Raw genomic sequence first — 11,814 nt, 5'->3', positions numbered from 1 at the left:
GGTAATAGTAATAGCTAACATCTGCTGTCTGATGAGTACATTTTATACGATGGCACATATGTTGACTCACTTCTGCACCAACTCAGCCTGTGCTGCCTGTTCTCTCAGCAGCACTTACTGCCCCACCTTCAGCTCTGCTCTGTATTCAGGGGCTGCCTTCTCAGTCACCCAACCCCAGAGGCCTGGGCTCCCCAGACCCTGCTCCCTTTTAGGAGCCTCCTCCCCGTCGGACACTCATTTCCTTCACTTTACAGAAAAGGCACTGAAGGCAGAGATCAGGGCATGGCCCAAGCTTGCTCAGCCAGAGGCAGAGCTGGGATTCTAGCCTGGACAGCCTGACTCCAGGGCCTTTGCTCTTACCCACCAGGCTTCCTCATCTCCCCTAAAACACAGCAGGGCACAGCGGCACGCTAGACCTGGCTCAACAGAGCAGACCGTGCACATCTCGAAACTCTGCATTCAGTGGCATCATGCTGGTACCCTGAAATCAGCAGCAGTGGGAGTGTTGACACCCAGAAATTGGCAAGCATTACAAGCCAGGGATGTTTTTGGGGAGCCGGTTCCTTAGGACACCACTGGCTGGGGGATGAACCCAGGCTGCCTGACTGCAGTGCCTTCATTCCTTTCCACTACCAGGCCCAGCTCAGGGTGCACACGGCCCAGGGGATCGACAAACCTTGGTTCCAGATGGGCCCTTGGACATTTTGCCACTTTGCCTCTTTCATCCCAGGGCCATCCAGTGTCAGCCCAGTCACCAGAGCCTGGGGATGTTGCTGTCGAGGAATGAACACTGCTTCCTGGTTGCTGAACCACTGCCAAGGCCCACTCAAGCACAGAAATGGACAGGCCCTGCCATCTGCCTCCTCATCCACACCACATGGGAGGCTGCTCTTGTCACAGCCTGGGTAACAAAGCGAGACCCCATCTCTACAAAAACTTGGCTGTGGTGCTACGCACCTGTAGTTGGTCAAGGCTGCGGTGAGCCGTGATTGTGCGCCACTGCACCCTAGCCTGGGTGACAGAGTGAAACCCTGTCTCTAAAAACTAAATGAATAAAGAGGGCCTCAGATGGGAATAGCTAGGAAAAGGAGACAGGGCTCTTGAGGGAAGAGACGAGTGCGGGGATGGGGGGAATTGGGGAGGAAAGGCAGAGCATGGAGCTCCACAAGGTGAGCAGAGTGGCAGGCCCAGCTCTTGGGAGTGGATGGAGTTGAATGGGGCTGCAGGCTGAAGCAGGGCCCAGTGAATAGGGGTGTGCTCACCTGGGGAAGACACGGCAGCAGCCCCCAGCCCTACCAGGCATCGCTGCATCTCAGCCGAGGACACGTTTCATCATCAGCAGGGGCAGGGGTCACAGCACAGGCGCCAGAGCCTCGGTGCAAGGCGACAGGCTGACGGGCCAAGCTTGGCGCTCTGGCCATCTGCCCTCCCTGGGGGTGAGGGGCTCAAGGCCAGGCCCCACTATTGGCTGGTGCAGAGGGGAGGCCTTCAGCCCAGCAGGGCAGGGCCAGGGGCTGGTTGTGTTTTCAGGAACTGTTGACACGGAGACCCCCACCTCTCCTCCAACATGGGACATGTCCTTGACCCCAGCTCCCCCAGCTCCCCACACCCTCATGCATGCCTAGGGCCTCAAAGGGGACATTCATTCCTTAATTCCTCCATCCATCCAACCAACCACTGGGTACTGGGTGGTGCAGCTGGCAGGGACCGTGCACAGCCATGTGCACAACAGCGGAACCATGCCTCGTGGAGCTCTGCAGACCCCAGGCCCCCTCCCCACTCCTGAGATGGACAGACACACAAGCAGACAAGGCGGGGGCCACATGGGGCCAGTTTATTGCAGTTAAATACCTCTCTCTCTCTCTATTTTTTTTTTTTGTCAATTTTTCCATAAAGAAAATTAAAACACACACACACACACACCCAAAGGGGAGCAGGGACCCAGAAACGAGGTGGGGTGGGACGTGGCCTCCCTGCATAGGTCCAGGCCCCGGGTGGCCCCCCAAAGGCTCCCCTCCTTCCCATCAGCACCCTGTCTCAGTACCTCCAGAGAGCAGGAGGCAGCGGGACATGGCAGGGCCTCTGTCCCCTCCCTCTTGCCTCCAGGTGAGACCACTAGAAGTGCTGGGGCTTAGTGAGGGCTGGGAGAAGGGCGACAGACAGACGGATGGGGAGGGAGGATACCGTTTCCAAGTGGAGGAGGGCGGTGGGCACTGTATCCACGGAAATGCATTATTTCTCCCCGTTTTTTGTTAAAAATCTACTATAAAAAAACGCAGCTGGGGGAGGGGCATGTGTCCCTCTCTGTGCTAAGGGCTGGGGAAGGGGGCAGCAGAGGCCGGCATGGGCGGCGGCGGCTGCGCGGTGGTGGCGGGCGTCACTGCCGGGTGCCCTCGCCCACCATCTCCAGGTTGTGCTGCTGCAGCTGGGCTCGAAGCAGGGCGTTCTCATTCTTCAGCTCCTCGATCTGGCGGACACGACGGAGGACAAGGGAGCTGAGGGCCAGTGCCTTGCATCTGGGGCTCCTGGGCCCTGACCCGCTCCAAGCCCCGCACCCACCTGCTGCCTCAGGAGCTCGTTGTCCATCTGCAGCCGCTCGGCCTCTTTGAAGGTCTCCTGCATGCGCTGGTTGGTCTGGCGCAACTCCCGGATGTAATCGCAGGCCTTGGACAGGATCCCTCCTTTACTCTGGGGGGCGAGGGGACCAGGAGCCTTAGGGCGGGCACCGCCCACCAGCCTCCACCCCAGGGATGACTCCCAAGCCCCATGGCTGTTGGACTTTCTGCATGCAAGGGTTGGGGGCCAGGCCCACCGCAGCCACTGAGGGTCCAGGGTGCTCACCGCTCCCGTCTTGCTGTTGTCTGCGTTACAGTCTGGAATGATTTTCGAAAGCTGGACGATCCAGTTGTTGATCTTGTCCCTCCGCCTCCGCTCCACTGCGGAAAACAGAGTCACAGCCACGCCTTTGCTGATGGCTCGTGCCCGAGAGGCCGTCCTCACAGGGCAGAGGCTCAGCCTGAGGACACCCAGGCACAGTGCAGGCCCCACCAAGACCACAGCCCTGGGAAGTGAGGGGCCGCACCCTGAGCCCAGCTGGCCCCCACCCCAGCTTCTCAAGAGGAACAAAGAAACATGGGCCCTCCAGTGCCACACATGCTTTTAGGATGGGCGTCAAAGGCCAGGCACTTGGAGATTATTTTGCAGGCCTGCTCCGCCATACTTGTATAAATTTTAATCGACAGTTAAAAATAAGGAAATTTCTCATGGTAATTGGCGTCACTGGCTTCTTTTGAGAAATGGAGCTCTGGTCACAGTGGGCACATACTGGGAGGCAGGGATGGGCAGAGCCACTCTTCGCAGGACCAGTGCCCTTCTCTGGCTCCTGCGGCCCCTGCACTGCATTCTCCCGTCTCCCCAGAGACTCTGGGCACCATGATTTTGTTTTTTTTTCCTCATCTCTAAATCCAAGTCTGACCACATTTCACCCCTGTTTAAAATCCTTCCACAGGGCAACGGCAGATCCCAACTGGTACTTGCGGCACCCAGGGCCTGGCCCACAAAGCACCAGCTCACCCACGAAAGACCCAAACCCTATGTTGAAGGCCAGAGATGGCAACTCATAGAAGACTTTACTTAAAAAACCCAGATTTGTGATTTTACTCCATAAAACTCCACAATCTCACGCCAACTGTGTCAGCTGGGTGGCAGCTGCCCCCAGACAGAGCACATGCCTTTCTCTGGCCACATCCCGTCCTGATACCTGCCTGGGGTCTGTGTGCTGCGGAGCCTGAGACCCCTGACTCAGGGCCGGCTAAAGCCAGGCTGTCCCAACCCTTCACTGCCTGCCAAGCCCCAGCACCAGGCACCGTGGGGACAGGAAAGAACGCTCAGCTACCCCCAACTCCCACCCCGCGGACCCCCAGCCCCCTGCCAGGGTGGCTCATGCTGTCTGCACCATTTGTGGAGGGGAACGAAGCCTATAGCTAGGGCAGATGTGGCAGGAAGGCCAGGGGGTCTTTTCAAAGCCTTGGATAATGGTGATGAGAAACCGGTCAGGGGTCCAGTGAGCCTCAGAAGGAGGGGTGGGCCACAGCCTGCCCGTTACCCTCATACCCCGAGATCGGCAGCTCCCCAGCCCTGCCGTTCCCTTGAAAAGGCTGGGGCCCACCCACCAGCAAACCCCTCTGGCTTTTCTGGGCCATGGCCAGGTGCTGCTGACTGGCCTCTCCCTGCCTCCAGTGCCTCCCACTCAGGCCCGAGTGACAAACCCTCTGATGGACGTGGACTCTCCTTCTCCCACCGTGACCACTCTTCCCTGGCCCCTTCCATCCTTGTGCCCCCTCTTTCCTCCAAAACCCAAACCCCAAGATCAGTGCTCGCTATGGAGCACTGTCCAGGCCCTGCACTGGGCTCAGTGAGTGCTTGCTCTCCTATTACTATCACGGTGCGCTGAACCCTCCCACCAAAGACAACCACACCCGCCTTTGGGAACTCTGGCCAAAAGCAGCAGAGAAGCTGAGAGTCCGGGCCTGGAGGCACCGCTGGCGCAGTCCCCAGCAGAGCGCTCCTTGCCCAGGGGTCCGTGGAGGAACTCGGCAGAAGGCCTCATTTCAGCCTCTGCCCTCCAGAGGTCCTCTCGAGAGCTGGGCGCCGGCTGCAGCTACATCCTCTCCAGCGTGCGTTTACTTCTTACACACCTAATCCCCGCCCTACTATGTGCCAGGCCCTCTGCCAGGCTGAGGTCCAGGGTGGAAGCAGCCCTGGTGCGCCCCATTGGCACTCGCAGCACCACTGTGGGCAGGTGGCACTAACCCCATTGCATTCGTGTCATCACTGAAGATGGTACAAAGTGCCTCGGGAATGACAGGCGCCGAGCCATGGCCTCTGCATGGGAATGGGGGTGGGATGAATCCTCAGAGATCCAGGAAACATTCGGGCTGGTTCCTGAGAGAAGGACTCTAAGGCAGGCAGGTGGGAAGATCCCAGAAATGGTGGCCTGAAAACCATTTCAGGGTATGCAGGAGTGGGAAGAGGTTGTAAAGATTGGTTGTCAAGGCCTTGCGTGCTCTGCTCGCAGGTCAGGACCGCATCTCCTCCTCCTCTAGAGGCCCAGGCCCTTGAATCTAGGCCCTGACTTTAGCAGGTGGTGATGCTGTCCAGCCTGTGGCTTCAGAAGACCATCATGGCACATTTGAAATACAGGAAGACCCATTAGGACCAAGGCCACGTTCATTCCACAGCAGCACTTCAGTTACTCCATTGGACACTTAAAATTCAGAGGCTGGGTGGGGTGGGTCATGCCTGTAATCCCAGCACTTTGGGAGGGCGGATCACATCAGGCCAGGAGTTTGAGACCAGCCTGGCCAACATGGCGAAACCCTGGCTCTACTAAAAATGCAAAAATTAGCCAGGCATAGTGGTGCGTGCCTATAATCCCAGCAACTTGGGAGGCTGAGGCATGAGAATTGCTTGAACCCAAGAGGTGGAGGTTGTAGTGAGCCGAGACCGCATCATTGCACTCCAGCCTGGGTGACAGAGCGAGACCCTGTCTCAAAAAAAAAAAAAAAAAAAAAGGGAAAACTCAGAAGTGAAACCTGCCAGGACTGAAGGAAGAAATGGACAATCCACAAATATAGTGAGAGACATGGACATCCTTCTCATTGATTGGTGGAACAAGTAAACAACAACAAAAAATCAGAATAGAAAGCCTGAACACTTAACCAGCCTGACCTCACTGACCTGGGGGGACATTCTGCCTGACAGCAGCAGACACCTGTCCTCGTCAATGCCCCAGAAGCTTCCGCCAAGCTAGGACACATTCGGGCCCATCGGGTAAGTCTCATCGAATTTCAAGGAACTGAACATACAGAGTATGTTCTCTGACCATAACAGAACTAAATTAAAAATCAATAACAAAAAGATATCTGGAAAACCCACAAATATTTGGAAATTAAGCAACCTGCCTCCAAATAACAGAAAGGTCAAAGAAGAAATCACAAGGAAAATTGGAAAATACTTTAAACTGAATGATAACAAAAACACAACATATCCTAGTGGGATGTAGCTAAAGTGATGCTGGAGTGAACTGGCAACTCTAAATGCTGTTAAGCAAAGAGAAAGGTTAAGAATCATCTCAATCCCTGCTGTGAAACATAAATCCTGTAAAATAAAGATTTTAGTAGAAAATTGAAAAAAAAAAAAGAAAAAAAAGAATTACCTTAAAAAGCTGGGGTTGGGGTGTGCCGGGGTAGCTAAAGCACAAAACCTAGCAAATTGAATCCAAAGTGAGTAGAAGGGGCCGGGTGCAGTGGCTCACTCCTGTAATCCCAGCACTTTGGGAGGCCGAGGCAGGTGGATAACCTGAGGCCAGGAGTTTGAGACCAGCCTAGCCAACATGGTGAAACCCCGTCTCTACTAAAAATACAAAAACTAGCTAGGTGTGGCAGCGGGCACCTGTAGTCCCAGCTACTTGGGAGACTGAGGCAGGAGAATCACTTGAACCAGGGAGGCAGAGGTTGCAGTAAGCTGAGATCGCACCACTGTGACAGAGCGAGATTCCGTCTCAAAACAAAACAACAAACAAACAAAAAAAAACAAAGTGAGTAGAAGCATGAATTAGTAACATTAAGAGTAGAAATCAATGAAACGGAAAAAGCAATCCAATCTGGCACCTAAAAATCAGATTTCACGTAGAAGTCTCGATTTCTAGCTTCTCACAGTTTCTGGCAACAGTGGCCCTAGATTCTGACAGGGCAGCAAGGGGAAGGCACTGGGCAAGGGCCACCCTTCAGGCAGGACACACATGCCCCAGATCACTGAGGGCCCCCCACAACCTTTCCTAATTTTTTCTGAGACAGGGTCTGGGTCTGTTGCTCAGGCTGGAGGATAATCTCAGCTCACTGCAACCTCCATCTCCCGGGCTCAAGCCATCTTTCCACCACAGGTTGCCAAGTAGCTGGGACTGTTACAGGCATGTACCACCAGGCCTGGCTAATTTTTAATTTTTTTGGTAGAGACAGGGTTTTGCCATATTGCCTAGGATGGTCTCAAACTCCTGGGCTCAAGTGATCCGCCCGTCTTGGCCAAAATGTAATCCCCAAAGTGCTGGGATTCCAGGTGTGGGCCACCACACCCAGCCACACGCCCCTTCCTGACATGCCAAGTGCACCTGCCTCCCTCAGGCCCCTGCAGGCATTTGAGTTTGTGACTCTGGGATAAGCTCCTGCAGTACCAAGAAGTGGTGGGAAGGAGGGAAAAAGAAGTGAGAGAAGCGGATCTGAAATTCACCACATAACAGAAACTTGGGGTTTGTGGCCATAAGGGAAGAAGAGGGCAGAGTTGAAAGCGGCTCTGGTCTTAGTTTCTGGCTTGGGCAGCTGTGACAGGGGTAGCTTTTGCTGCTCTGCAAAGAAGAAGGTTGCATGAGAGCCTTTGGAGAGGGAAGATGGCACATTCTGTTTTGGGTGAGTTGAGTTTGAGGCATTACAGGGATGTACAGAGATGGAAATCTTGAATAGGTAGTTCAAAATGTAGGGCTGGAGTTGCAGTGAGAGGAATGGAATGGATGGAAACACAGTTCCTTGCATTACCAGGAGCCAGGTGGTGGGCGAAGCCTGGGAGGACATCAAGGAACAGTCCTCAACTTTTTGTGAGTCACGCACTCTTCTGCAGCAAAGAAAAAAGAGGAACACCTACAAGTGGGAACAGAGTTTGGGGGATACTGATCAAGAGCTTCCGAGCCCGTTGCTGGGCCTCACACATCATACACCTGAGGCCGACGGGAGGGGCCAGACCTTATGAAACACCAGCAAGACTGGGTGTGGCAGCTCAGGCCTGAGGCCGGAGGACTGCCTGAGGCCAGAAGTTCAAGATGAGCCTGGGCAGCATAGCAAGACCTCCACTCTACAGAAAAAAAAAAAAATTAACCCATGTGATGGCGCCTGCCTGTGGTCCCAGCCACTCAGAAGCCTGAGGTGTGAGGATCGCTTGAGCCTGGGAGGTCAAGGCTGCAGTGAGCTGTGATTGTGCCACTGTACTCCAGCCTGGGTGACAGAGTGAGACCCCCTTCTCAAAAAAAAAAAGAAACACTCGCAGCCAAAGCAGTTTCTCAAACTTGTCCACTATGACAATCACCTGAAGAGCTGATGGAAAACACAGATTCCCCGGTACCCCCATCTACTCACTTGGAACTGGGACCCTGGAAATTTCACTGTTAACAGTGGGGCAGGAGAGGCAAAGATCACAGGAGAATCAGAGAGGATGGAGGAGAAAGGAAGATTCCAGAGGGACAGGCAGCATCAGACGCTTGGAGCCCAGACAGCAAAGGAGGCCAGTGGATGTGGCAATGGGGTCACCATGGGTGACTGGAAGTGGAGCTGTTTTGGTAGAGCCATGAACCAGATGGCCAAAGGTACTGGGAGGATGAGCAGATGGGGGCAGATGCTCTGCAAGTCAGGAAAGCAGAGACAGGACGGAGCTGGAGAAGTGGGCAGGTGACGAAGACTGCTTCACAGGGTGAGAAAGTCTCAAGGCTGCCTGGAGTCAGATTAACTGAGGGAGAGGCGGGGGTGAGAGTGGGATGGGAGGGTCCTGAGTTCTCTCTTCAGCCTTACTGTGTGGCCACCACGACTCACTGCATCCCCACCAGGTGCTGGGGGTGGCTATGCTTCCAGCATTTCACAGAGGGAAGACAGGTACGGAGATTAAGAACCACCCTGATGCCCCACCACAGTGGCTGGGGCTGCTCTGGGGGCCCCTCAAACTCACTGCATCTCAAAACCAAGCTCAGATGCACCCCTTCCCTTCCAAGCATGGAGGGGAGTTCAGCACGAAACCCTTATTCTCCAGCCTTGGAGTCCTCCCCACATTTCCCCCAACCCCTGCCCTATCTTAGGCCTGACACTCATATAGTCTCCTACCTCCCAGCCTCTTCCCACCACTCTTGCCAATAGCCTCCACACCCAAACCCCTACGCTGGCTTCTCATCACCCTGGAATAAAACCACAGGAGCCCAGACAGCCACACTGGGGACTTCTTCCAAGGTCCTCCACCATCTGGCCTGGGCAGCCCCCTCCACTGCGCCAACTTCCTCTTTCCTTTCCTGAATTCTGCTCTTCTGCAGACACACCACAGCGGCCCTGGCTCAGGGCCTGGCCTGTGTCCTAGCTCTTCCCTCTGCCTGGGACTCTCCTGAGGTTCTCAACAGGCCCCTTCCCTCAGGTCCCTTCAGGGCTCTGCTTCAATGTCACCTCCCGGAGAGCCCTCCAGAGCACACTGCCATGCCGCCATCACCCGCCACCTCCTTCCCCAGCTTTCCTCTCCTGCCTGTGACTACCTGCACTGCCTGATGCGGCTGTGTGTGACTCCCATCTCTCCCACCAGAACGCGCACAGAGAACTGAGACCTCGTCTGTCCTATTATCTGCTGCATTGCCATGTCTGAGGACGCAAAATGGGGGCTGGCTGTAGTATGCACATGCTGAATGAACGCCTGAACTCAAGAGAGGAGCTACTCAGAACACAACTACCCGGGCCACAGACCCCAGCCCCATCACCACCTTTAGGACTCAGCATTCAGCGCCTCACTCGGGCATTCAAGGCCTTCCCGATCTTCCCTCCTGAGGCATTCCAAATAGAACTTCTTCCACAACCAAACCAGCACCCCACAAAGTAATCTGACCCACACTCCCCTCTCCCTAGGGAAGCCTCACCCCAGCCCACCCCCCCATCAATGTCCCATAAGACCCATGAGATGTGAGCCCTCAGGCCTTTGAGCCTCCCTGACACTCCAGGCCAGACTCCAGACCTGGCACAGGGCCTGTGCCGCTCGGCCCAGAACCCACGGGCAGTAAATATTTATTGAATGATGGTTGTTTGGGTGTAAGCACTCTCCTGGCACTTGCACACTGCTGTGCCCACTGCAGTGGCTACTGACAGGCGGGGTGGGACAGTGCTGAAGGCCAAATGACCTGAGGTGAGACTTGGTGTTTCTGGAAAGGGCAGGATGCTCCAGCCTTAGGCAGCCAGAGGCAGAGCTTCATGCAGTTTCGCCCTGAGATGTGCTCCCTGGGGGAACAGACCTACTTCTGGAGGCCAGGCAGGCATGGGAGTGAGGGATGTGAGCATGACAGCTGCCACGTGGAAAGGTCAGCCCAGGTGAGCCCGGTCAGCCCCATTTTTCAAGTAGGCAGGCAATCCGTATGGGAATGTGAAGTCCACCATCTTAGATGTGGGCCATGAATTCGAGATCACCAGCTGGGTCAACAAATGGCCAGTTCCAATTCACACTCCCTGTCCCTCTACTTCTGACACTGTACTCTCCCCTCGTTGCTCACTTTCTACCTTTACAGCGTCCAGCAAAGCCCTCTGGAGCACTTGTGGCCTGCCCAGGAGTGGCTTCCCTCTCTGTCACTCCACACCCCAGGGCTGGCTGAGCCTGTGAGGGTGGTGGTCGGGGGGACCCGGAGCCACACCTTGTCCTCACCTTCGTTGTGCTGGGCTCTTCTCCTCTCATCTCGGGGTGTTCTGGTTCCATCAATTTTTCTAGAAGAAGAGGAAAAAAAATGGGGGCATGTACTATCGCAGATCTGTTTGCCCAAGCATCTACTAAGTATTAGACTTAAAAATTATCTTTGCAGGGTAAATCCATGTGCAAAAACAAAAGACATGATATTTTATGTGCACTAGAGAAGCAGAAACAAGCAAAGAAAAAAAAAAAAAAAATTACACCATGTGCCCACTTCATGCTAACTGCCCAGCTTCTACTCCAGAAACCCCTCTCTTCCTTCCATTTCAATGCCAGGCCCTCAGGCCGGGCGCGGTGGCTCACGCTTGTAATCCCAGCACTTTGGGAGGCCGAGGCGGGCGGATCACGAGGTCAGGAGATCGAGACCATGGTGAAACCCCGTCTAAAAAATTAGCCGGGGTAGTGGGGGGCCTGTAGTCCAGTATCGAGAGGTGAGGCAGAGAATGGGTGAACCGGAGGGAGAAAAAAAAAAAATGCCAGGCCCTCCTAGTGTCCCCTGCACATACGGAGAGTAAGGGTGTGTCCGGGGGGCGATCGTCCTCTGTGTTCCTGTCTGAAGCACATCCTGGGGCGTCATCATGACGTAGAACTGGCCTGCAGGGAGAGTGGGGGGTCAGTGGCAAGACAGGGTGAAGTCAGAACTGGTTGGGGGGGCTTCCCTCCCTGCTGGGCCCGTTGCCTCCCCCACCTGCCAACCTGACTTCTTCTCCTCACCTCCAGCCTGCAAGCTCTGGTCTGTGGTCTGTACGGACACAGCCGTAGTATCTCCCACACTGGACGCTGGGAAATAGGCAAATCGTGCCTCCCCGCTGACAGCCTCGGCCGCCGGACTGCCACCATTGCTGAAGGGATTTTGGATCACAGCCTGGGGAGTAGGAGAGCAGAGGCTACCCTTAGCTTTCTCTGTTCCTCCATCCCTTCTCCTCATTGCTGTGCTTGCGGTTTACTGCATTCTCTGCAATTAACAGGAGTGAGGACTCCTTCTGCGTGTAGCATTCTGTCCTGTGTCTCAAACAGCCCTGGAACATGGCAGGAGGTCAGCGATCATTTGCTGAACCAATCCGTTTTGCACTCTAAGAAACTTTCCTCTTAGACACATCATTGCCATTTTGCGAGAAAAAAAAAAAATTCCAAGAGCACTGTCCCCAGGTTCCACGGTGCACAACAGGGATCTGACCCCATGCAGCCTGAGGCCTGAAGGCAGCATCCGCTGGACGACACCTGCCCCACCCCCAGGGCTCCCCAAGAGCAGAGCCAGTGTCCCCTCTCCACTCCCTCGCCCCCCCCCCC

The 11,814-nt window shown here is 55.1% G+C and overlaps 1 protein-coding gene across 2 annotated transcripts; it reads right to left on the bottom strand.

Moving 5' to 3' along the window:
* Positions 1 to 1,806: 1,806 nt before the first annotated feature.
* USF2 (upstream transcription factor 2, c-fos interacting) lies at positions 1,807 to 11,615 on the bottom strand. Of its 2 annotated transcripts, XM_032170487.2 has the most exons (6): positions 11,239 to 11,467; positions 11,031 to 11,118; positions 10,483 to 10,541; positions 2,842 to 2,936; positions 2,560 to 2,688; positions 1,807 to 2,467 (listed from the first exon to the last, which is right to left on the bottom strand). In XM_032170487.2, exons 1-6 carry the CDS (start codon positions 11,450 to 11,452, stop codon positions 2,378 to 2,380), a joined length of 675 nt encoding a protein of 224 aa, XP_032026378.1. In that variant the 5' UTR covers positions 11,453 to 11,467; the 3' UTR covers positions 1,807 to 2,377. The 2 variants fall into 2 exon arrangements, with proteins under 2 accessions (XP_032026378.1, XP_032026377.1); XM_032170486.2 differs by having other exon boundaries at positions 1,807 to 2,688; positions 11,239 to 11,615.
* Between the last annotated feature and the right edge of the window lie 199 nt (positions 11,616 to 11,814).

Source organism: Hylobates moloch, unplaced genomic scaffold (assembly GCF_009828535.3).
Source record: "Hylobates moloch isolate HMO894 unplaced genomic scaffold, HMol_V3 SCAFFOLD_12, whole genome shotgun sequence".
Taxonomy (NCBI): Eukaryota; Metazoa; Chordata; class Mammalia; order Primates; family Hylobatidae; genus Hylobates; species Hylobates moloch.
The sequence above is the reverse complement of the archived record's forward strand: the minus strand, read 5'-3'. Positions and strand labels throughout refer to the sequence as shown.